Here is a 26,264-nt window from a genome sequence, read left to right as displayed (position 1 = left end):
AGTCTGGGACGGACTCCGAATCCCATACGGCTGTGCGGAGGGTCGCCGCGCCTGCGCGGTGCGGGCGGCGGGCAGCGCCGAGTGCGAGGCTCTTTTGTTCGGCTGAGGGGAGGGCCGTTGGCTGGGGCCTGCGGTACGCCGCTTCAGTGAGGGGCTCGACTGCGGCGTCCGGCTTGTTGCTTTTCTGGGTGCCACTCCCCCGGCCGGCCCGACGCGACGCGCCATTAGCGCGGCACCGATTCCTCTCGGGCTCTTGGGCGCTGCTCTGAGGTGAAGAGCCCGCTAGAGGCGGGGACGCGGGGGGGAGGCGCGCGGCGGCGGTGGCGGCGGCAGCGGCAGCGGCGGGAGCCCTGGCTGAGGGGCCGCGCGGGCTTGCAGCGGAGGGTGGGAGCGGGGAACGCACCCGACCCCGCGCCCTCCCCGCACCGAGCCCTCCGCCGGCTGCAGGGGTTCGGGCGCCGGGCGCGAAAAGGATGGAGAGGGCGGGGCGGGCGGCGTACTCTGAGCAGGAGATCGAGACGGTTCGGGGTGGGCCGAGCCCTGGCGGGTCGCTCCTCGGGGCCTGGGTGGACCGAGACAATGCTACGTAGGTTGGGTGGGCTGCCGGATTGGGGGAAGACACTTGAGTACAGCGGGGAGGGGACAGGCTGGGCAGCCTTGATGTTTGGACACGGCGAGGGGAGGGCTGACGGCTGCGAGACCCTTGGTTTCGGATGCCACCTGAGAATTTGGGGTCCGGCCGGGGCTGCCAGCGGAATTGCCGCTCGCCGGGCTAAGGACAAGTAACTTCGAGGAAATCTTCGAGGGGGCTGGGCAGTCCAAGGTGTGCTACTCGGGGAGGAGACCTGTTGGATAAACTGAAGAGGGGGCTAGGAGAGGAAGGGGCAGTTACGTGCTAGAGTTGGATCTGGAGAGGGAGGAGCTGTGAGAGTTAGTAGGGCGGAGGCCCCGAGAGTGTTTCTGTGAGGAGTTGAAAGGGGAAAACCGGCCGCCTTTGAGTCCTGATGGGTCCTCACACAGTGGGGAGGCTGTAAGAATCATGTGTGAAGAAAGGACAAAAAACCAAGATTTCTTCCCCTTTTCCAGGTTTTCTACTACCTCAGCTCTTTTGATTCCTTCGGGGAGTTAAAAAAAAAAAAAATCCCAAGTGCAGCGCTTGCTTGGATTCACAGTTACATACATTTTTATCTGGGATCGTCACTGGTCGCAAAAGACAGTGGTATTGTAGAAACGTGTAGATGGGTTCATACTTAAGGAATTAAGTTAGTGAGAGGTAAGATGATGTGGGAAATGGGGAGACAAAGAAGAAGAGTTAGTGAGATCGTGAGATTTGTTTCTTAGGCTCTTATGATTTTCTTTCTTTCTTTTTTTTTTTTTTAAGCTAGCCTTTCTCTGTTGTTAGAAAATTTGAATACGGGAATGAGCAGTACTTCTTCAAAGCTTCAGATGAAGTTTTTTCATGGATGGCCTTATATGCAGACTTGTATTGGTTTAACTCCATCGAGGTGGAATTTACAAAAAGATCAGTGATACTGGAAAACTCTGGCCAGGGTTAAGATAGCCTCCTCAGTTGTATTAAGAATCGTGTTGGCAGTTTGGAATAGCTCTGAAAAGGTCCAAGGTTTGGAATGGAAGCATGAATACAATTGGGAAATTAGTGCCTGTGTTCCTCCATAGGTGCTTACAGGCATTTATATTGTAAGTGGTATGATTGAGTGGGAAAACCGTTGGAACTGGTCACACCTTAATAAAGCTTTAGCAGGGGTTCAGGATCTTCATTCATTTCCAGTTTTCCCTTTGGTGCTGTTATTCTTCATTGGCTGCTGTAGCCTAAGTTTTTTCATTAAAGATGTAAATAGTGCGTGTAGCCTGTTGCTTCTAGCTTCTTGATTGAAAGGGACCAAGTAAGGATACCCTAGCCTTCTGCGTTTTTGACTGCGGGATACTGATAATTTTCTAACCAAATATCTGAAAAGAAGCAACCATTGTACTGAAGTGCCTAGGTGGCTCAGTCAGAAGAGCATGTGATTCTTAATCTCTGGGTCCTGAGTTCAAGCCCTATGTTGAGTGTAGAGATTACTTAAAAATAAACTTAAAAAAATAAAATTAAAAAGCAACCATTATATTCTGTGCCCATTTTAAGGACTAGAAGAATGTTTCTTTTTGAGTTCATACCATTTAAAAAAGAGAACGGATGCATTTTTGTCATTTTCTAGTAGTTTCTCCCTCAGAATCTCATCTTCTTTATGTACTATCTCTGGTGGTATAACAGATTGTACGTTAGGCTTGATTTTCATTTCATGGGTTATTTCCCCAAAGAGTTTTTGGAACAAAATGCTAATGGCTAGCATATGAGCTCACATAAGATGGGGTTATACCTCTTATTCTTCTAAATGTCTGGCACATGGTAGGTCATTCATATTGTTGAATGAATGGATATGGCTTTTAGATCCTTTCTTAGAATTCCATGTGCTAGCAGAAGGAGTTAATATGCACTTAAATAATTAGTTTTCCTGTCTTTGATCAATGACATTGGGTAGAGTATAGTCCTTGTCATGCTTGTCCTAGCCTCAGTTTTAATATACTCATCTTGGTGTGTAGATTGTGCAAGTGACAATTTTAAATACCTTAGGCAAAGACGAGAGGCTCCAGGTTCTGGGTTTCAATAGCAAGCTATAGTTTGAATATTTTGTTTTAAAAGTATCTTGAGGGACACCTGGGTGGCTCAGGGGTTGAGCATTTGCCTTTGGCTCGGGGCATGATCCTGGAGTCCTGGGATGAGTCCCACATCGGGCTCCCTGCATGGAGCCTACTTCTCCCCCTGCCTGTGTCTCTGCCTCTCTCTCTGTGTCTCTCATGAATAAATAAATAAAATCTTAAAAAAAAAATAAAAAATAAATAAAAGTATCTTGAAAAATCTTTCGGGTTCTACGTATAGGGTTAAATAAATAGTATTTCCAGATAGTGGTGTCTACTGAAAAATTGAATAGACTGTCCAAAGTTCATTGGAGAAGTTACCCAAATATGGACAAAATTCAGATCATGTCGTTATATGAATTGACTAACTTGTATTAAATCATTCCTGCCTTTAGCTTTTATGGTTTACTGACCAAGAAGGGGCTACCTAATTTGTCTGTGAAATTGTGCCTTTCTCTTTAATAATAGCTAACACGTTGAGGGCCTAACCAAACTGTGGTATGAAGGTTAGTGTCAATAATCTGGTTTTGTCTTGTTATCTGTGAATGCTTTGATCTCTGCTTTTAATTCCAACTTAGCCATACTTCTGGTCTAGCTTTCTAATCATTTTTATTTCATCTTAAACTAAAAGACTTGCTTCAGGTTATCACTATGTCCTACTAATACTTGTACATCCCTGTGGCCTCTCAACTGAAAGCTGTGTGTATAGTTTCATCCACATGAGCGTACTGAAAGGAGTTAGCCAAGTTTCTGGACACATCTCAGATAAAATTCTCATTTTATTAACACATCAGTATTCTAGTCCTAGGTCCTGAAATTCAGGAGCAGGTATTCCTTTAAAAATGAAACTCCTGCTTACTGGGTATGTGGCATGAGTTCTTGTTTTCTGCTCAGTAAAGTTTTCCATCTGGAAAGCATTTGTCTCCCAAACAGCCATGGTTAACAAACAGACTAACAGCAGTTTAGAAACATGAGTCAGGAAGACTACACATTGAGTATATATCACACATGCCTTCACCTGCCTTTTGATGACTGGTACGTAGTTGCTAATGCTTCAGCAAAGGTGTACTACTTTCTTATTTACGATTTTGGGCTTGCTGATCAGATTCCTCACTGATCATTCCTTTAAACGCTGACAGCTTTGGACATCTTTTCCCTGATTTTTGGAGTCAGACATCCATCCAACTGCCCATACAAGGTTCTACACATTACACAGGGCTCAGGCCTGCCTTTAATTAAGAGTAAAAATAGAAACAAAATGCTTTAAGAACCGCAAGGAAAAGAGAAATAATACTTGGCTAGGTTGGGTAGACTTCATGGAAGAAGTAGCGTTTAAGTTTGGTCTTGAAGGATGGGTAGGATCTTGGCTGCTGGTGTTGGACAGGTGCCCTTCTTAATAATGAACAAAGCCTTGCATGGAGGAAATGTGCAGGATATGTTCAGGTTATAGTTTTAACAGGAGTGTAGGTTTTGTGAGGGAGTAGAAATATGAAATGGTTGGAACCAAAGGGTGTTAGATGTCACACTGAGGAGTTTGGTCTTTAAGGAGGAGAGGGACCTTGTAGAAAATTTTTTAGCAGTTACCTACCATTTTCCTATTCAGTCTACTCCACCCAAACTAGTTTACACACCATCTACCTCAGATGTGCCTCATTGCTTTTGTTCACAACGGTTCCTTGGGCCAAATTGCCCTACACAATCCACCTTTTCAAATGCTGTTGGAGCCTGGCTTCAATCCCAACTTTTCAAAACCTTTCCTAATCACCCTAGCCATTTATTCAGCCATTTATTCAGAGGCTCAGGCCTCTGTAGTGCTTTTGTGGTTGCTTATTCTTGCTAATGTTTCTTTTGCTAATTATTATATACTCTTACTATTTATCTTAGTGAAATAAAGTTCAACTTGCATTGTTTTGTATATTTTATATTTCAGTCCTGGCTCTGGGGGCTTTGGGAAATTTTCTTTGCTTCATAAGCCTTAGTTTTCTCATTTATGAAATGGGTCTAATAGAGTTGCCATGAGGATTGAATGTCTTTATATGCATTAAGTTTTAAGTATTTAGTAAGTTTTAGTTGTTATCATTATGTTGTTACTACTTACCATTAAGGGATTCTCAAAAGCCTGTGCTGCTTGTGTGGCTGCATATCCCACTGGCCTAAACAAACAGCTCCATTTGCCTGGGTCTGAGAGGGTCCCTCCCTGCAATGTGGAATTGACTCTCTGCTTTTTTCGCCAGAGTGAGTTAGTCACCCTGTATTTTTTTAATAGATAATGTTAAACGCTGGAGGAGCTGTAGTTATAAACTTTTATAGTTATGAATGCCTAGGTCTTAAACCTAAGCTGGAGGCAAAAGAGGCAGAAGGAAAATAAGGAATGGAAAAAGGAGCTAGATGAAAGGAGGAGTAACATGGGAAGTGGTATACATAATAATTATCATCTGGTCCTTACCGGCTCCTCTTTCAGTCTTTGTGATTTCTACCTGGCCACATTTCTGTTCTTCAGATAAGAGCAAGCTCTCCTCACTTCAGTAGGACAGCTATTCCCTAAACTTGGTGTGTTGTTCTGATTTTTGCCGAGTTGTCTCCTTGTCATTTGGGTTCTGTATAAACTTACTTAAATCTAACGATACTTACTTTATATTTATAGCATTTATAACTAATACTTTTTTTGCTTATTGTCTGTGTTCTGCTCTACCTGCACATGTATGCATGCACATACTCCCACTCATGCTCACTCATCCACATTAGAATGTAAATTCTAGGAGACCAGGGATTTTTGTCTAGCACCTTACACAGAATAGGTACCCAAGAGATAATTGTTAAATGTTGAATATTGTAGGACAGAGTTCATTGGAAGAATTAACCTAACCTAAACCGTGGGGCCTCAGGGAGGCTTCTGGTCATGACATTTTAGGTAAGGGAAGTGTTCAAGTGAAAGAATGGGTCAAAGGACAAGGTAATTGTGAATGAAACGTTAGGTGTGGTGGTCTTCAGCTCAGATGCCCACAGATAATGCTGTGAAGAGATCTGCATTTTAAATGAGTGCCTACTATTGAGAATGCATTGAATTAGGAGAGATCCAGGCAAGAGATGATGTTAGCTTGCAATAGGATGGAAGTAGTAGGCCTAGAAAACTGTATGAATTGAAAGATATTTACCAAAACAAAAAGAAAGATATTTATAATACAAACTTAGTAGGACTTACGAAGACGCTAGATATGCAGGATGAGTGGAGAGAAATCAAAGATGGTTGTCCTTTTTGTCTTGAACTCAGTAAACACATTATGAATTCTTAGACCATTGTTCATTTAATTGGTTTTTTAAAAAAGTTAATATGTAAAAGCTGAGCTTGAAATCACAACTTCTGAAGCTTGTTATAGAGCTTTACTGTTTAGATCATCAAAACTGATTTTTGGTATTTATGCTGATCTTCAGAAATCTTTTTTTTTCTTTTAGATTTAATTTTTTTATTCATGAGACACAGAGAGAGGCAGAGACATAGGCAGAGGGAGAAGCAGGCTCCATGCAGGGAGCCCTGTGTAGGACTGGATCCTGGGACTCCAGGATCACGCCCTGAGCCAAAGGCAGACACACTCAACCACTGAGCCAGCCACCCAGGCGTCCCTGATCTTTAGAAATCTTAAACTTCTTTTCACAAATAAACCATTTTGTTGAAATTTTCCAATGTATTCAGAATTTACCTCCTTTCTCGCCTATTTTATCTTTCTTCATAGGAAGTTATATTCCTTTTGCCAGTAACTACAAGAGCATTTTTACTTTATTTTCCTGTGCGGGTTAGATAAAAAGAAAAGCACAAGAAATTCCTACACTTAAGATACATGAAGTGTGATTTTTTTCAGTTTCTGGCAGCTCTTCTGTCTTGGTCATCTAGAAATGAGATCTTGTTTTCTCTGTTTCATAATTATTGGTTCCTTCATAATAGCCAGACCTGGATCCCTCTTGAATGTGTTCTGGACCTGCTCTCTGATTTTAAAAACTTAGCCATACACACAGTGTGGAAGTGCTGTTTTCTTAATGAGTTTTTAATTCATTGGGCTTCAGAAAGCTATATTTAAGCTTAAAGCAGTAAATAATATAATGAAATAAGACATATTGCAAATATGTAAATAGGTAGTTAATATCAGAAGGTCATAAAAGTTCACCTCCGGAATCCCATGAGGGTTATTACACCTGTTTTACTTATTAGGAAATAGGTATTTAGTATTTAAATGTATAGAACTGCTTATAGGCATAAATTTGTTTTGAGAGGCAGGGACAGGAAAGATACCATCTTGTCCTCATACTAACTTTCTTCTGGTGAAAGGAACTATGAAGATCAAGCAGTGCTCTTCCAATTGCATTGCTAGTGCAGAAAAGGTCTAGATTGAATAATACTAAATGTGATATAAGAAGATTTTTGTGGGCAGCCCCGGTGGCGCAGCGGTTTAGCGCCGCCTGCAGCCCAGGGTGTGATCCTGGGGACGCAGGATCAAGTCCCACATCGGGCTCCTTGCGGGGAGCCTGCTTCTCCCTCTGCCAGTGTCTCTGCCTCTCTCTCTCTCTCTCTGTGTGTGTCTCTCATGAATAAATAAAATCTTTAAAAAAATTTTTTTGTTTTCAAGAGCATTAGTTTATGCTCCACCCTTATTCTCAATTCTATGAAGAAAGTAAAATGTTTACCTGTCTTTTTTTTTTTTTAAGATTTTATTTATTTATTCATAGACACAGAGAGAGAGGCAGAGACACAGGCAGAGGGAGAAGCAGGCTCCATGCAGGGAGCCTGATGTGGGACTCCATCCCCGGCCTCCAGGATCATACCCCAGGCTGCAGGCAGTGCCAAACCGCTCTGCCACCGGGGCTGCCCTGTTTACCTGTCTTTTAGCTAACTCTGAGAATTGATTTATGTCTGTAATAATGTGTGTGATTTCACTTAAGGAATATCGTTTCTGCCAGTCCCCTTATAACAATGGGTTTTTTTCCAAGGATATCCATCAAATCACCTAAGCAGTTTTAAAATTTATATAATTATTTATTTTTAAGTAAACTGTATGTCCAGTGTGGGGCTCAAACTCATGACCCTAAGATCAAGAATCACACAAATCACCTAAGGAGCTTTTTTTTTTTTTTTTTTTTTTAAACCTAAGGAGCTTTAAAGGTGAGATGCCATGGTCGAAGCAACATTGTTTGTAATAATAGAAAATTGGAAAGAACCCAAATTTTCATCACTAGGTGTATGGTTAGAGTATATGTCCTAGCAATACGGAATACTATGCAGCCTGTTATGACTGGAAATCTATATGGAACGGCATCAGAGATATATACTATATTCCTTAAAAAGGCAAGTTGTAGGGCAGCCCCCGTGGCTCAGTGGTTTAGCGCCACCTTCAGTCCAGGGCGTGATCCTGGGGACCCAGGATCGGGTACCACTTCAGGATCCCTGCGTGGAGCCTGCTTCTCCCTCTGCCTGTGTCTCTGCCTCTCTCTCTCTATCATGAATAAATAAATAAAATCTTAAAAAAAAAAGGCAAGTTGTAGAACTGTAATAATCTATTTTCACTTAATGTTTATCTGTGTTAGTTTATGTATAGAAGAACGAAAACAGGTTTTGACAGGTTTTGGGCCAGGGAACTTTGATTTCCTAAATTAAATATTTTTTAATTGAATATGAATACATGTATTATATTACATATAGAAAAACAGTATTTCTTTAATACAATGCACACCGTACTTTGTATGTCATTGGATCTGGGTGTCCATATTTATAAACTCCATCCATAGGCGATTCTGATTCTCCTATAGGTAAAAGCTCTGTACTCAAGGTCTGCTTTCCTGTGAATTCTTTCTTAGTAAAGATGGTCACTTCACCAGGTCAACATTCTAAATGCTTCTTCATGACATTTAGCTAAAAGGCCTACTGCTTTGGTTTCAGAGGTCTGTGGTTGTTACCTTGTCCTGACATCTGGAATTTGATCTTCCAAACTGGCAAGAAATCCATCAGTACCAGCTCCTCAAAAACAAAACAAAAATGCCTTTATCTTGTATCTGATACTGTACCGCCTTCTACTTTCAAGTAGCATTGTTCCTCTCTATTTTCTAGTATCTAACCTCCTGGTAGAGGTAGTGTGGGGGAGAATTGAGACAGTGCTTTTTTATCTCTTGAAAGAACTATGAGTTCATGACTCTTGCTTCAGATTTACACCGTCCCTGGATTCATTGGGACATTATAGATGAACTTTGGTTTCTTAAAATTGGCATTTTCTTAGTACTCTCTCCAGCCTACTTGGTGTGGGGATTTAACTTAAAAAATTCTGCACTGTCTAGGTTGTGTCGATTTAAAAGACTCCAAAGAGTTGCTGGGACACTAACAACCAAGGCTTTGCTACTGCCTGCTGATTTATTTTATTTTATTTTTAATTTTTATTTATTTATGATAGTCACACACAGAGAGAGAGAGGCAGAGACACAGGCAGAGGGAGAAGCAGGCTCCATGCACCGGAAGCCCGACGTGGGATTTGATCCCTGATCTCCAGGATTGCGCCCTGGGCCAAAGGCAGGCGCCAAACTGCTGCGCCACCCAGGGATCCCTGCCTGCTGATTTAATTAACAGTGAATACCTTTGTATTCCAGTAACCAATTAAGAATCTTTTTTTTTTTTTTTTTAACAGCCATACCTTACAAGGTCTTTTCTGAAAGAAAATCATTATCAGTCACTTCCTTATTTACTGATGACAAATTGTAGGGAGGATCCGTTTAAAGATACTTCTATCCTTTCCTTATACAGGCTGAAGGGAAGTCTCCTCTCCCTACAGGTGTGTGGCTACCTCCTAGTACTTTCTGGCATCAGGGCCATTAGCTCAGCCTTGCTAGGTGTCCTTACTGAGGTGCTATGCTCTTTGTTAATTGTGTGACCTTAGGTGATTTATAGTGTGTAAATCTGTTTTGTTATCTAAGAGGTGTTGATAACATCTGAGTGGCTTATTTCATGGGATGATTTCAAGGATAAAATGAGACAACAGTGCAGTAGCACTTTGAAATCTGTAAAATTAATACAAGTGTATTTTTCTAGGCAGCTTAAAATGTGGCAGACCCAGTACATGTATTTAAGTCCTCTCTGCACCCAATGTGGGGCTCAAACTTCCAACCCTGAGATCAAGTCACACGCGTATTTACTGAGCCAGTTAGGTGCCCCCTACCCTAGTAAATATTTAGATAAAAGTTAAAGCAGCTCAGGTAACTAGGTTTTTTGTCTGCAACATGAGGATAAACCTTAAGGAGATTTGTCCAAGGACTAAAATTTCTGAGTTAATCCAGAACTGTTCCCACTTGTGTACACCTCTTGGGATGTTCTGTGATAAATTTTGACAATGATTGACCAGTGATTATGGCACTTTTGATGCCATAATTTGGTTGCCAGGATGTTTAGGAGGGAGTGGCAGATTTTGTTGATGAAAGACATTTTTCCATTTTGCTACTATGCTGATTTGAGTTACTTTGAGGCTTGCCAAGCAATTCCAATTGAGAAGCCTTCTAGAGGATCCCTGGGTGGCTCAACGGTTTGGCGCCTGCCTTGGGCCCAGGGCATGATCCTGGAGTCCCAGGGTCAGGTCCCGCATCCGGCTCCCTGCATGGAGCCTGCTTCTCCCTCTGCCTGTGTCTCTGCCTCTCTCTGTATCTCTCATGAATAAATAAATCTTAAAAAAAAAATTAAAAAGAGTCCTTCTAGATGTCCCTGCTAGTATTTGGAGACTGCCATATTTGGAGAAAGGGGGGTTTTCTTGAAATAATCCATTTGGAAACTGAGAATTGTCTCCTTGTAATATTTAAGGGGGCTCTTGGCTCCTCAGAAGGTTCTGGATTCTATAGAAAGACTAGATTGCATTTTTAATCTACTGATTTTGACAAACAGCTTATTCAGGACCCTAAGAACTACCTATAAAGGGAAAACTCGAGTTGAGAAGCCTGGCTGAGAATCTCCAGTATAAAGAATCCAGTACCTGAGATAGATGCTGGCATAAGCCAGATATGAAAGCTCAGAGAGAAGCAGGAGTCTGTTTTCTACATTCTTCAGGGTTTTTTTTTTTAAAGATTTTATTTATGCATGAGAGGCGGAGGTCGGGGCAGAGACAGGCAGAGGGAGAAGCAGGCTCCCTATGGGTAGGTAGCCTGATGCAGGCTCCATCCCAGAGCCTTGGGATCACGACCTGAGCCTAAGGCAGACACTCAACCACTGAGCCACCCAAGTGCCCCCATTTTTCACTTTTCTGAGTTGATCTTAAGATAGTGAGTTCAGTGGGCAGCCCAGGTGGCTCAGCGGTTTAGCGCCGCCTTCAGCCCAGGGTGTGATCCTGGAGAGCCGGGATCGAGTCCCGAGTCCCATGTCCCACGTCAGGCTTCCTGCATGGAGCCTGCTTCTCCCTCTGCCTGTGTCTGCCCACCCCCCTCGAAAGAAAGAAAGAAAGAAAGAAAGAAAGAAAGAAAGAAAGAAAGAAAGAAAGAAAGAAAGAAAGAAAGAAAGAAAGAAAGAAAGAAAAAGAAAGAAAGAAAGAAAGAAAGAAAGAAAGAAAGAAAGAAAGAAAGAAAAGAAAGGAAAGAAGAAAGAAAGAAAGAAAGAAAGAAAGAAAGAAAGAAAGAAAGAAAGAAGAAAGAAAAGAGAGAGGGAGGGAGGGAGGGAGGAAGGAAGGAAGGAAGGAAGGAAGGAAGGAAGGAAGAGAAAGAAAGAAAGAAAGAAAGAAAGAAAGAAAGAAAGAAAGAAAGAAAGAAAAAGAAGGAAGGAAGGAAGGAAGGAAGGAGAAAGAAAGAAGAAAGAAAGAAAGAATATAATCTTTTAAAAAGAAAAAGTAAAGAAATCAAGAGGTCTCACTTTAGATTTTCCCATTGGGGGGGCGGGGTGTTTTTTTCTTAACCTAAAGGATACATTCTTACTCTGTTCTATGATTCTTCCTCCTTGGGACCAGGCTAATGCTACAGGGAGCAGAGGCCTGCAGTAGCTAGAGACAAAACAAGCTGTCCTGACCCTTTTCCTTCATAGTAGAAGGATCCAATGGGCAGTGTTCACAGTTTCTTTTTGTAAGACAAATAACAGCTATTAATGTAGATAACACAGGGCTTTAAATAGCTCTGAATTCTGAAGCCATAATGATAGAAAGCCTTTACTTTCTTAAATTTAATTACTTGGTAGAGGAATTATTAGGGAACAGTTAACTATTTTTGGATTGTTATAACCCATTGTTTACCTTCCATCTACTACTGAGAAAGGGAGTATCTTCTAATTTCCAAGTCCAAATTAACATAGAGAGTTGTGGTACCCTTTGTTATCAAAGGTGATCTATTTTTCTCCACACATTAACCAAAGACTGAAGATGAATCCTGCTTACTCCTTCAACTCATAGTGGAAAGAAGGGATAGAACTTCTTCTTGGGAGGAAACACAACTGCATTTATCCAAACAGAAAACTAAATTTTTCTTTCCTCATAAAATAACACTTGTCCTATGGCAGTCAGAATTCTGAAAACCTGAAAGCATCTCCTTCCAGAAAGAAGTACACACAGCCTCTGAAGCAGAGGTACAATGAAGTTAGGCAAGTATTAGCCAGGTTACATTCAATCTACTGATTAGTATGTACAATAAAAGAAGAAAGGGAATTTTCTCTAAAAGAGGTTGAAAAGAAGGAAAGCAAAGCAGATTCTTCAGTATGTAAGTGGAGAGGAAGAGTGTTGAAAAAGATGCCTCTTATCTGAGAACAGATGAGTGTTCTGGACGCCTCTGTATACAGAGCCTTGGGTGTTGCCTTAGACCACGCTAGGAGCACTCCAGAAAACATTGTTTTATGCCACTCTGTAAAAATTCAGAACAGCTTTAAGTGGAAGTGGTGTCTGCTTTTTTTCTTTTCAGACATTAAGCATCAGAAAGCCAGGAACCATTTCTTATTCTTTTGAATCTCCAGTATCCAGCAGTATCTAGATTTTCTAGTAGTTAAGTAGATGTTTCAGTAAGTAAGCATTTCTCATATATGCAGACATGGGAATATCTCAGAGTTAAAAACCAAAGCTTCTGCGGATAATTTAACTGCTTCATAATGATGAATTCGACTTTTATGAAAATTTGTTATATTTTATATAGTCTATAGATGGACTTAAATATTCTATCTGTACATGCCAGTTTTAAAGTATATTTAGAAGAGTTTCTGTTTAGGCTGAGTGAGACTCCCTTTCCCGAGGATGCTAGTATCATCCAGTTTAACCCCAAATCAGCATTGCCTTGAATTTCAGACATAGTAACTACTTTCTTGGCTTAGATTATCTGCCATACCCTTAATTCTTTGTATGTCATTGTGGGCAATTGTGACCTACCAGTTTGTAGATTTTTGGCCAGTTTTATAGCTCATTTTTGTTGTATTGATATCTTACGGCGCCACCTACTGACACAAATTGGTAAACAAATGGCTTCAAGTCTACCAGCAGTCAAGAGTTGTACTTGAAGGACTAAAAATAGATTAATAGGGGACTAGAATTTTAGCACTAGAAGTCACCCAGCCTGAAGATGTATTTTACAAAAGAATAAGCTCAGGTTCTATTATCTGTGATAACTATTGTTTTTTGCCTGCCATTTTCCAAATTATTGCAGTGTCTTGAGTTTAGAGGATTTCATGGTCATTCTGGCATTTTTACATTTTTTTTTTTTAAGATTTTATTTTATTTATTCATGACAGACACACACAGAGAGAGAGGCAGAGACACAGGCAGGGGGAGAAGCAGGCTCTATGCAGGGAACCTGACTTGGGACTCGATCCCGGGTCTCCAGGATCATACCCCAGGCTGAAGGCGGCACCAAACCGCTGAGCCATCAGGGCTGCCCATTCTGGCATTTTTGAGTCTTTTCCTGCCTCAGAAATAAACTAAATAGAATAAGAAACTAATAAGAAACTTTGACATTTTAAACCATTGGTTCAGAAAAGACTGCAAAAAGAGCTTTGAGACTCAGGAATAAGTGTTTAAGAATGCAAAGAAATGGGTTGTATTATATATGCAAATACAAAAGAAAAACCAGATGTTTGATAAATAGGACAAGCTACCTCACACTAACATTTGAAGTCTAGTAATATGAAAGTATAGATCAGAGGATTATATGTATATAAATAAGTCTGATGTATGTACATTATTTTTAGGAGCCTTGCTTTCAATTTTATTTATTTATTTATTTAGTTATTTTTAAAGATTTTATTTATTTATTCATGAGAGACACACGCACAGAGAGAGAGAGGGAGGCAGAGGGAGAAGCAGGCTCCATGCAGGGAGCCCAACATGGGACTCGACCCTGGGTCTCCAGGATCAGGCCCTGGGCTGAAGGAGGCACTAAACTGCTGAGCCACCCCGGCTGCCCCTATTTATTTATTTTAGGAGAGCATGAGCAGGGGGCAAGGGCAGAGGGAGAGGGGGAGAGAAAGAAGAAAGAAGGAGACTCCCCACTGAAGGGAGAGCCTTGCACAGTGCTCGACCTCCTGACCCCAAGATTATAACCTGAGCAGAAACCAGGATGCTTAACCAACTGATCCACCCATGCCCCCCAATTTAATATTTTAGATACATGCTTTACAGTAAGAGGGGTATTGGGAACTTTTTAAACTTAGAATAAGTATAAAAGTCTTAAGTGGATATACAGCAATAAAGAAGCTGAATAAAGTTTTGCTGTGAGATTGGCTGGGACTGTTTATGAACTTTCTAGCTTAATATATCAGAAAGCCTTATTTTATACTGCAGTTGTATAGGCAGAACAGCTAATACAAGCAGCATACACCATTAAAGTCAGAGCTGTCCCTGGATTTCTAACCATCCAAATATTCACCTAACCAAGAAAAATGTGCCCTAACGCCCTTTTTATTTTATTTTATCACTTTAGCAGCGTCACCCTTTAGACCAGAAAGCTGGCGGGCACTATGGGGAAGAAACAAAACAAGAAGAAAGTGGAGGAGGTGCTAGAAGAGGAGGAAGAGGAATATGTGGTGGAAAAAGTTCTTGACCGTCGAGTGGTAAAGGGCAAAGTGGAGTACCTCCTAAAGTGGAAGGGGTTCTCAGAGTAAGTTTCATTAACTTGGGTAAATCTATCTATTTAGTCACTGACTATTTCTCAGGAGTCTAGTAATGCGCAAGGCCTAGGGTGCTCTGATGGGTAGTATGACCCAGGCCTGGTCTTCATGGCTTAGAGTCTAATGAGGAAAACTGTCCACATGAACAAAGTGCTACAATGCAAGACAGTGATTTATGAGAAGCAGTTTTATGTGCAGCTTTAGACCGATTCAAGTTTGCAAAGAAAGTAATTTTCCTTTGAAGAAGGCAAGTTTCTAAGCTTTTAATTTACATTAAAAAGTCTGATGCCCACCCCCCTGCCCCAAGAAATCTCAGCGTTACCAAGTTCTTGATCTTGGACAAAATCTGGATACTCATTATCATTAACTCCTCTTTTCCAAGGACACCAGCTCTCGTCATCCTGTGCGTCTCCTTAGTATGAGTGTGCTAACTTTGAGTGGAAAGTGTGACTCACTGTGCCCTCTGGTTTCAGTGAGGATAACACGTGGGAGCCAGAAGAGAACCTGGATTGCCCTGATCTCATTGCCGAGTTTCTACAGTCACAGAAAACAGCACATGAGACAGATAAATCAGAGGGAGGCAAACGCAAAGCTGACTCTGATTCTGAAGATAAGGGAGAAGAGAGCAAACCAAAGAAGAAGAAAGAAGAGGTAAGGGGAGAACAAGTTTTACTAGCCCAGAATTCCTACTGCTGTCAAAAGCTGAAAAGCCTTTTAATTTTTAAATTTAAGGAGTTTTATTCTGCTGCTTCTTGGGCCTCAGCACCCATCTCTCCTTCCTCTGGAATCTTAGGCTAACGCTTATAAAGTGTTTGGGGGTTCACTTTGCTGAAGCCAAGTAATCTATACTTTATCCAAGTTTCTTTCTTTCTTTTTTTTTTTTTAAGATTTTATTTATTTATTCATGAGAGACACAGAGAGAGAGGCAGAGACACAGGCAGAGGGAGAAGCAGGATCCATGCAGGGAGCCTGATGTGGGACTCGATCCCGGGCCTCCAGGATCACGCCCCAGGCCGAAGGCAGGCGCTAAACTGCCGAGCCACTCGGGCTGCCCTACTTTATCCAAGTTTCAAGAATAATAATAAGTGCAAATAAATTCATTCCTATAGATAGTTTTCAGTGTTGTAATCATTACAGGTGTTAGCTCTATATTTATTCAGTACCTTAAAGTAAGTTATCTTCTGAGGGTGAAGAAACCATTGTGAAAATTTATTTTGCTTGAGATGTATGTCCCTTTTTACATACGGGGAAACCTCAAGACCTTGATGGAAGAATCACTCAGAAGGATGCATAAAGGCCTGTGACTTGGAGCCAAGGTATTGGTGAAATACTGACAAGAATGTGATTATATTAATCAGAGGAGCAGGAGTGACTCTAGTCTGGATAACAGTCCCACATAATTAAATTTGTTGCATCCATCTGATTTTTACAGTCAGAAAAGCCACGAGGCTTTGCCCGGGGTTTGGAACCAGAGCGGATTATTGGAGCTACAGACTCCAGTGGAGAACTCATGTTCCTGATGAAATGGTGAGTCTGCTGGTGGCCCTGTGTGGTGGTTTTTTTCTTCTCCCCATCTGTTCCATGCCAGAGGAAAAGAGCTGGATCTTCGAAATTCCAGTCGCCCAAGTGAAATCTTTAAGATGGCATAGTCCTTCGATAGTGACCCTCGGCCTGACTGCCAGCCTGGACTCATGAGTTACAGGTAGGGGCCCTTAGGATTCTCAGATCTTTGCCCCATTTTTTAGGAGGTGGGAGAAAATCCAGGATGGAGAAGGTACAGGGAAGGATCACATTTCACTTCTGTGAATGAAGGGGTTGGGAATGAAATGTGATTGAATCACCTTCCCCTTGTACAACCTCCTTAATAAAAATTGGGCTGGCCCCAGGATCAGAAGTTCTGTTAACTTCTCAGGGTTAGTTAAGAATTTCTGTAGCTCTTCCTTTGTCTTTGATTGTTAGATCCTTTCCAATTTGTGCAGATTCTGTAATTTCAGGATCAGCCAGTAGGGGTCAGCAAGTCCCCTTTACTGTACTGAGCATAGAGTAATAAGGCTATTTTCCATTAGAAGTATGAATACCAATGGTAGTAATACTCCACAGAACAGCTTAAGGAAAACAGTTGTCTTGAGAATGATAAGAACTTTAACCCCAGATTCCCTAAAATATCCCTATTCTCTGCCAAAAGGAAGGCTTTCTTTTCTTTTTCTTGCTGGTTGAAAAATGTTTGTGCTTTTTTCCCCCCCAGGTAGGTCTCAAACATTGTCCTTAAAATATAAATTAGGAGGGAATGATTCTAAGCCTTTACCAGTTAAGGCAGAATTTTAAGGATTTTGTCCTTTTGTCAGTCTAGAATCTTCTCTTAAATTCCTGTCTATACTAATTCCTCTTGCTTAGAAGGTGGTCAGAGAGGCCTGACTTTGACACTGCTGAAAGCTTATGTCACAATTAGGTGAAACTCTTGTTTTCTTATTTTGCGTTCCCTATGTTCACTGAATCTGACATTTTAGCTGCTCTACTGCTAGCCTATAGGAGAAAAGTTCATTTTTCATTTTTAAGGTGTGCATCTGGGGTGGTGGTGGGAGATTGATACCAGGAGCTACAATCCAACTAGAATATATTTTCACTGTCTGCATGTGATCAGTCTGAGTTACTATACTATCTCCATATTGTTTAAGATTGCACTTCTTTGGTTGAATTACTGCTATTTTTAAAGATTATACCTGAATGTAATTCTACAAGTTAAGATAAAAAGATTGGATGTTGATTAGAAAAACCTAGTTCATTTTAAGATGATTTTCTGGAAGAGTTGAAATAGTTGTCCATTACCAAAATAGAAAATATTCCTTTGTTATGAAATAACTGAACTTCCCTCAAAGTATTGTTTGAATTGTCAACAAGGGCAGCCTCCTTCAGGCTCCCATATTGTTAGACTACTTTTCTCTCCCATTCTCTTCAGTCTGTTGTTCAGAAACATACCTTACCAGCTTAGTCAACCCTGGTTCCTTGTGCTCTCTGGCTTTGGTTTATCTGTTTCTGAGTTCTAGAAGTTTTGGGTGGTGCCTCATTGGATCCCATCATATAACTGCTACCTGCCCTAATGCTGCTACTCTCATCTAGGAGATTCCTAGTGACCTTACTCCTAAGTCCTTTGTAATATGTATGTGATTTTCAAATTTTGAGACCATTTTTTAAAATTCAGGAAAATATAGAGAATTATGTAACAGTCCCTTATTTTCTACTTCCCAGTGTTGAAGCACCATTTCAAAGCACCTGGGAGTTGTGGAATATCTGTGTGAGCATGGCATTTGGTAATGTTAAACAGTGTAATTATGAGTCAATGAGAATGTGTCCACCTGCATTGGCTAGAGCCAATGGTATTAAATCTTATTATTGGTATTAAATCTTACTATTGGTATAAAATCAATTACTATCCAAAATTCTACTACAAAGCCAAGATCTCTCCATAGGCTCTTAGGAGCTTGGCTTTTGGATGAGTATGGTAGCCTTTCTTCTGCCCTCCAAGAATCTGAGAGTCATGTTTGTTTTTGTTTTTGTTTTTGTTTTTTCCTGGCCTTGCCAGAGGTTCCCATGTGATAGATTGAGTTAAGTGACTGAGCTTAACAAAGATACCAGAGAGGATTTTCAACAGAAGACCTCTGAGGATGTCACTTGACTAAATGCTGTGTAGGCCATGTTATCGCCCTCTCCCTTGTGTAATCCAGGTTAGGAGACCACTAGCACCTGGTCTCAGGGTCTCTCTGCTTTGTTCTGCAGGAAAAATTCTGATGAGGCTGACCTAGTCCCTGCCAAGGAAGCCAATGTCAAGTGCCCACAAGTGGTCATATCCTTCTATGAGGAAAGGCTGACGTGGCATTCTTACCCCTCGGAGGATGATGACAAAAAAGATGACAAGAATTAACTGTCCTGAGTACCTGCCCCTGTCACATCTGACTGTGGGTTTCAAGTGGGGAGGGAAGGAGTTCTACTTGTCTTGACACCGTAGAGGTGGCTTGAGAAGATGTCCTTTGAAGAGCCAGTATCGTTTCTGTGCCCTACAGCAGCCCAAGTGCTTTAAAGCCTTTCCATGCTGTGTAGTTTGCACACCCATCCCAGTGGAGGGGAAGGAAGAGAAGTATTGCAAGGCCACCCATTCTGTACTTTGCTGAGAAAGGCAAAGGGCCTTCCATGAAGGACAGAACTTGCAGAATGGGTGTGTGGGAGAGCAAAAGATACTGTAGATCTTCAAAGTGCATCTCCACAACCCACAGCCTTCTTCCCAATAGTGTTAACTCTGCATTTTTACAGCGTAGCATGTGTGTAGTTTTTGGCTATTACTGGTGTATCATTTGGGGGTGGGAGGGTTGGGGGTGGGAAGGAACGGAGATGGGTAGGATCATTTTTGTTAAAATTTGGGGCCTGATTGGGAAAATGGTGAAACAATGGAAAGAACAAACTTGTGGTGATTTGGTTCTGTGTCCAGAATATTTTATCTTTTCAAAAAATGTCATCGGCAACCTAAATGAGGACTGTGAGAGACTGTTTAAAAGCTGTGAATGCCTGAAACTTAAAGCCAAGGTGTTCCCTGCCTGAGCTTAATGCTATTCCCAACAAAGGACTAAGCCAGTTAATAAGTTACCAAAGCTGCCATTTTGGGGATGGAAACTGGTTGAAGAGGGAAAGTCTTATTGGAGCATATACATAGGCAGATTGTTCTGTCATAGAGGTGCTAATTCTTGAAATTGGTAAGAAGACCCTTTCTTTTCCAACTATGAAGTTTTAAACATCAGCTTATCCATCCAAGCCACTGGCTGAGGTATTTGGGGAGGAGAAGAGGGTGGTATAGAAGGTGGGAGAGTAGAGAAAGACAAGGGCCCGTGCTCTTAGGGTGGAAAACTCTTGGAGCCTGTTATTTGAACTTTGAACCCTGAAATCATTGGTGGCAGGGTTCAATCACTGACAGCACAAGTTCATTGAATCACTTCAAGAGTTGAATGACTTCAAAAGCCCTGGTCTCAGGAGAAGATTAAACTTTCATACTGGGGCAGTGGTTCACTTTAAAACACAAAACAAAACAAAAAAATTTTTTAATCCTAAGAACTAATACCCAAAATGCTGTCTTGAATCATGAGATCCATCAGTTCTTGACATCGTCTAGACCTGCATTCTAGAACTCCATTGTAAAATCTTTTTAGGCATGTGTTAGGTTTCTGTGAAAACTTTGTTTAAATGTAAACTTCATACCACATTTGTCAGTTTTGTCTTAATAAAACTATAGATTTATAATCCTTGATTTCTGTCTTGATTAAGTATTACCAAAAACCCTCCCTGCCTTTGATTACCTTTTGGTTCAGCTTATAAGGAAACAACTTCTACAGTTGGATGGTTTGATTTTTTTTTAATTCTTTTTTTTTTTTTAAGATTTTATTTATATTTGTTCATGAGACAGAGAGAGACATAGGCAGAGGGAGAAGCAGGCTCCATGCAGGGAGCCCGATGTGGGACTCGATCCCAGGACTCCAGGATCACGACCCTAGCTGAAGGCATATGCTCAACCGCTGAGCCACCCAGGCATCCCAAGGAAGGTTTAATTTCTTGAACACTGTAGGTTTGAAAATCTAATGCCTGGCCTGAATCTTTGAGTGGTCTCATTATGTAGTAAATATTTATTGAACGTCTATAATTGCTGTAGAGATTATAAAACTTGTCACATCATTCTGTCTTCATATTGCTCAAAGTTTGCTTATTCATTCATTCATTCATTCATTCATTTTTTGCTTAAAGTTTATTTAGCACTCTGATCTGCTAGCACTTTCAAACCATGATATGTTTGGAAACATGTTTGTTTGTTGTTGCTGTCAGTTTGTTTTTTTAATAATAGGTTTTTTGAGTTATGTTAGTTTTTATTCATGAGAGACTCAGAGAGAGAGAGGCAGAGACGTAGGCTGAGGGAGAAGGAGGCTCCCTATGGGGAGCCTAATGTGGGACTCGATCCCAGGACCCCAGGATCACAACCTGAGCCAAAGGCAGATGCTCAACCACTGAGCTACCCAGGTGCCCCAGAAACATGGGTTTTGAGTTAGGTTTAGTTCTTGGCTTATGTATTTTGTAGACTTGTGTCACTTCAGCTAAATAGTCAACTCCAAAATTTTCAGGAACTGGTCTAATATTTGATCACTGACTTAAAATGTTATCTACTTTCTTAATGTCCAGAGCCAAAATGGGACTAGGCTCTTGTTATTTATTAAAAGGGAATATGGGATTTCCACCAAGATCAAATCCGCTCTGCTCACTAGTACACAGCATTTGTTCCAAATAAACTGATGCATAAGTATTTTTTTCAAAAAGCCTTCTGGGCTGGCAGGCTGGCTCAGTCAGCAGAGCGTGCGATTCTTGATCTTGAGGTCGTGAGTTCGAGCTCTGCATTAAGTATAGAGATTACCTAAAAACAAAATCTTTTAAAAAAAGCCTCCTAAGAGTTTGGGAAGATGAGGTAAAATGGAGCTGAGGAGGCCTTTCTGTGCAGAGGTCTAGCTGTGTCCTTGTGGTTGACAGCAGCTGAGGTCTCAGTAGCTATTTGAGAGAGTTAGGGTGTGGCAGGCAGAGATGTGCTGGTTCTGTTCTGCATCATTAGAGGCACTGAAATTAACCTTCAGCCTTGCTGTGTGTCAAGAATGGACTGCCATTCAGCTTCAGTCTTAACCTTTGGAACCTACTTCATTGTCCTTTCTGGCATCCTGAACCCTCATAAAACTCTATCAGTCTTCCCCCAGGGAAGATCATGAAATTGATAATGCTTGCGATGAAAACTGAAGCGAGGATAGATTTTCACAATTTTGTTATCTTTGAAAGCTAACTGTCACATGTCTAGATTAAGGGTTTCAGTATAAAATTTTTTCAAAATTTCAAAATAAAAATTAAAAAAAAAAAATTTAAAAAAAATAAGGGGATCCCTGGGTGGCGCAGCGGTTTGGCGCCTGCCTTTGGCCCAGGGCGCGATCCTGGAGACCCGGGATCGAATCCCACGTCAGGCTCCCGGTGCATGGAGCCTGCTTCTCCCTCTGCCTGTATCTCTGCCTCTCTCTCTCTCTCTGTGACTATCATAAATAAATAAAAATTAAAAAAAAAAAAAAATTTAAAATTTTTTCAAGTGCTTGTTGAAGCCACAAATGCATGCAGAAATGTTGGAAATAAAAGATACAGAGGCACAACAAAGCTTCCGTCTGTTTCAGAAGGTATTCGGAGAGCATTTCTTCAGGCAGCACAAGAGCAAGAGTTGGATGGCTTCAGTGGAGCTGCGTCATCGTAGACTCCTCACCCCGGAGTTGAAGAGGAGACAGGTGATTCTTAGTTGCTGTTTCAAAAGAGCTTGCTAATCTGGTGACCGCATCACCACCTGAGGTGTCCTCCGCTGTCTTCAGTTGAGTTTCAAGCTAGTACAGTAAATGACCACAGAGGCATTCTGTCAACCAGCAGTGCTCAGGAATAATTATTTCTGCTTTTCAGTGTCATCTGGAAGATTGGCCTACTGATTATAAATAATTTTTAATAGTTGAGCTTTTTTAAAACTTATTTTCAGATATCATTTTATATTCCAGAACTCATTCCAACTCAGCTCAATTTGATTTTAACATGGCCATTTGGTGTTTGGCCATGTTTTCTCAGGACATCTTTGTGGCCTGTGGCAGTGGGAATGTGTGTTATCGTCACTATTTCCATCACCAAGAAAGAGAAAGTGAGAGGAAATTGCTACTCCAAAAACTGGAACTCTGAAATCCAAATTTTCTACAGTGGCTCCAGATCCTAAACTATGTATGGACCCAGGTTCTGTTTGAGATCAAATTAACCTGATCAGTTTCTCTGGTACTAGTATTAATCTGACGTGCAAATTGGGTCTTTTTGTGAAGATCTCCTTGTTTAAAACTGAGCAGATAGGACTGAATTAAGTCCAGGCTCGGTGTTTCCTCTCCTCTTGCATATGATTGAAATACAAATATCACTACCAGACCAGCATTCAGCTTTAGGAACGGAGGGCATCTTGGCTTCATCTTGCCTTTCTGCAGTAGGAAGCAGTCAGGCAGAGGCATCTGGGTATCCCAGTGTGTGGCTATGGAAGCTTGGTGGCGGAGCTTAAAATTCCTTAGACAATCCTCAGTCCGATCTGCATGTCACCTTGGTTTGACTGTCCAGCATTGATAGCAGAAATTACTGCTATTCTAACCAATGTGTTCACTATTGCTCATCCCTCTTCTGTGGATAACTTTAATTGACCTTCACCTTGGGAGCTTCCTACTGAATAAATTGCTGAATATTGAAAGCAAATGAAATCCAAAATAAAACCATCTTGCAGTGGGATGAAAAACCTAATTGGCCATGCTCCGTGGGGGCAGGTAGAGCAAGTATTCTGTTTCTGAGACTTTGGGGTATTTTGGTTTTTTCACCTTAGGCCAGCGAGGCAGCAGGACATTGAGGCAAGGCTGAAACATTAAGTTTACAATATATATGTATTGATGATTTGGTTCTGTAATTGTTGCTTATATTAAATAGCTTGTGTTAAAATAGTCACACATCTGGATCTGCATTGTAACCTTGGTGGTTTGCGATAGTACCAGAGCCACTATTTACTCCACAAGGATTTGAAATCCTAGTTTGACTTTGACCAAAGTTTGACTTTGACCAAACCTACCATTTATTGTTTGCATAGCCTCAGGTCAGACCGGGCAACTTTGGGGCCCAGCTGTGGGGCACTGGCCCATTGTTTAAAGTAGTGCTTCAGCCCCTAGCTGAGAACTGGAAGGTTTTAAGACAACCTAATTAGCCTCATTAAATATGTTTACAACAAAAGGCAGAGCATCAACTGCTTGGCCTTTTTTCTGCCTCCCCCCAAGTGTAAACTAGGTTGTTTCCTTGGTTGGAATAGCATCTGGACTTAAGTCACAAATACTGTACACTTAGTCTCCATTCTGCAGTTAGACTGGAAGAGAACCAGCTTTTAAGACTTTTATAATATTCTGTGTACTCAGAAGACAAGTGTTTATATCCAACTGATTTGGAAAACTCACCTCTTTTGTGGGGTCTCAGACTCACTCCTTCAGACAGTTGGTGCACCAGATTCTGTGTCTCAACTAATTGAGGCTGACCTGAACTTTCAAAGTCCTGGACAGAACAGGGACTAGAACTCACATTAGGTGCTAAGTTCCACATATATTGAGTCTCTCACCTGCTCCTTTTGTACTATAGAGTTCAGAACTAGAGGCAAGGAGGATGGCTGGCCTCTGGGAAAGGTGAAAGGTTCTTATTAGACTGACAAAATGACAAACTGAAGGTCTGTGAGTCCTTTTCATGTCCCACATGGATCAGTGATAAGAAAACAAGGCTTAACCACTTATGATAATGAAGCACATGGGTTTTGCTAGAGAATTTCCACACCTGGTTGGGAAACGGACTTCCAGAGAGCCGGCCACCGATCTGGTTCCTGTGCTCCTAATGTGGTAGTGCCAGTAAGGAAGTGGACTTCTTGCCTGGAGTGCCATAAAACTAGTTAGTTGGAGCTGAAGCTGTGGTGCTAGGTCTTACCTACTGGATGAGGTAGGAGACGTGAAGGTGGTAGGGATGTTATTTTTTTCTCTGAAGCACTTATTTTTCGACCTATTTGCCAAACTTGAAAAGCAGCAAGGTCTGGTCAGTAGCTGGGGTTGAAAAAGGGCTGAGGGCTGCCTGAGGAAGCTAGGGCTCTGTGGAAAGGACTTCCCACTCACTGGCCAACTGGGTGCTGTTCGGCTTTCCCTAGTCAGGGCATGGAGGCCAAGTCTTGGTGACACTGAGCATTTTTTAGATCACTCTTTCCCCTCAGTTCTAGATTTCTATTTTTTTTTTATTTCTTCTATTTTTATTGACACTGAAATATTTCACTGGTGAGATCTGTGCAGGGCAGAGGTTGAAACAACAGGTCTACTTCCAAATGCTTATGTGAATTAGGATGTGGGGAGAAATCGGTTTAAATGGAGACTAGTACTGTCAAAGTGGAAACAGAGCCAGGTTTCCGCCCCCACCCAAGCAGGTCACCTTGAGGTCTGGTCCTCCGTTAAGCCCTGAGGCTAGCTAATCTCCCTCCTGAGCCTAGGGACCTCTTCTCACTCGTCTAAGGTGTAGCTGCTCTTTGACAGGCCTTACTTGAGTCCTCCTGTCTTCTTCCTGCCAGAAAAAGCCTTGAAGCTGGAGCACCCACTCCACCTGCCAGCGGCAAAAAGAGGTCAACCCCGCAGCAAGTGCTGACCAACTTGGCGCAAAGCCCCAGCTGATCAGCGGGATCCTAGACACAACTGTACATCTCTACATAAGGGGATGTGGGGGAGGGGTGACAAAAATGGACTTTCTCAGACCAAGGGCAGTGCTAACAGGGTGAGAGATTTTTTTTCTCTCTTAAAAAATTTTGAAAAAAAAAATTTTGAATGTGTTAGGTTAAAATTGCAAAACAAGATAAAAGTTAGCCTAATTGTATACCTAGGCAAAAATACACACTTTTCTAGAAGGGATACAAAAACAACTCTGAATTTTACTTATCTCAATTTACTCCTCTATAATTTGTATTTTTTATCAGCTTGAATTAAAGTTTTTCAAATTTAATTTTTTAGTCTCTTATTTTCAAGAATCTTGGTTTTATCTGGCTTATAGACGTTAGCTAATTCCTAATTAGGAAAGAACTTGTTTGAGGATGCTTTCCAACTAGCTGGGGGTTTAAAAGAGCCAGTGTAAATTCAAACAAATAAATTGATGTTATTCCCAGAATTCTATTCCATACCTTGGGATACTCTGGTAGCACCACTAAAGGACTACTGGGCTAAGGTCACCCTGTGGCACACAGGAGTTCCAGATCATGGGTTCCATTATGGGGATCACAGCTTCTGGTCCTAAACCTCATCCAAGAAATTGTACAGGCTGCCAGGTGAGTATTCATTCCTCTGGCATTTGCTAGCCACCTACCCCAGGATGTGGTGGCAGTTCATCAAGCACCCAGCACCTGGAAGCATCCAGCTCTTCTTCGGCTTTAATGTTAAAGCAGGTTTTCTGAAGAACAGATTCTGTTGACCTCGCTTGGGGAGGCTTTGTGATGCCTTAAACCCTGGAGTCTAACTTCCTGCTTCTCTAATTTTGTGGTCCTGCTGTTACACTCAAGTGCTTGGCATGTGTCAGGCTCATGGATTTCTCAGGTTTTCAGTCCGTCATTGGTATTACTCTCTGATGCTCTGTACCCTTTGGTAAGTGGGGTCACCAGAAGTGACAGCATGCTGAAGCTTAAAAATGCACTTTCTCACAGGTGGACCTACAAGGAGCTGGCCAAGTGACAGCCCCTCCACCTAGCCTAGTCCTAGGAGAAAGGCCAAAATTCTCCAGAGGGAGGATTCAGCTAGGGAACCCTGTGAAGAGGTACCAACAACCTGCCTGGAAGGTTTTAAACGGTACTTAAGTCTTTCTAAATTCCTCACTGTCA

At 41.5% G+C, this 26,264-nt stretch overlaps 1 protein-coding gene across 5 annotated transcripts; it reads left to right on the top strand.

Annotated features, from left to right (window-relative positions):
* CBX1 (chromobox 1) lies at window positions 1–25,399 on the top strand. 5 transcript variants are annotated; one of them, XM_072747406.1, is made up of 6 exons: window positions 54–270; window positions 14,590–14,766; window positions 15,250–15,427; window positions 16,209–16,303; window positions 22,009–22,113; window positions 24,975–25,218. In XM_072747406.1, the coding sequence occupies exons 2-5, from the start codon at window positions 14,627–14,629 to the stop codon at window positions 22,100–22,102; spliced, it is 507 nt and encodes a 168-aa protein (XP_072603507.1). In that variant the 5' UTR covers window positions 54–270; window positions 14,590–14,626; the 3' UTR covers window positions 22,103–22,113; window positions 24,975–25,218. The 5 variants fall into 5 exon arrangements, with proteins under 5 accessions (XP_025851619.1, XP_072603507.1, XP_072603508.1 ...); XM_072747407.1 differs by lacking the exons at window positions 22,009–22,113; window positions 24,975–25,218 and adding exons at window positions 18,023–18,084; window positions 18,551–20,066; XM_025995834.2 differs by lacking the exons at window positions 22,009–22,113; window positions 24,975–25,218 and adding an exon at window positions 18,551–20,066 and having other exon boundaries at window positions 1–270.
* Window positions 25,400–26,264: the final 865 nt, after the last annotated feature.

This window comes from Vulpes vulpes, chromosome 2 (genome assembly GCF_048418805.1).
Source record: "Vulpes vulpes isolate BD-2025 chromosome 2, VulVul3, whole genome shotgun sequence".
Taxonomy (NCBI): domain Eukaryota; kingdom Metazoa; phylum Chordata; class Mammalia; order Carnivora; family Canidae; genus Vulpes; species Vulpes vulpes.
The sequence above is the reverse complement of the archived record's forward strand: the minus strand, read 5'-3'. Positions and strand labels throughout refer to the sequence as shown.

What these genes read in the sequence shown, in the direction of transcription:
- CBX1 (XM_025995834.2), top strand. Translation starts at nt 14,627, where the DNA reads ATGGGGAAGAAACAAAACAAGAAGAAAGTGGAGGAGGTGCTAGAAGAG. An exon ending in AAGTGGAAGGGGTTCTCAGA is followed by an intron (nt 14,767 to 15,249) that starts GTAAGTTTCATT and finishes CTCTGGTTTCAG; the next exon opens with TGAGGATAACACGTGGGAGC. An exon ending in CAAAGAAGAAGAAAGAAGAG is followed by an intron (nt 15,428 to 16,208) that starts GTAAGGGGAGAA and finishes TGATTTTTACAG; the next exon opens with TCAGAAAAGCCACGAGGCTT.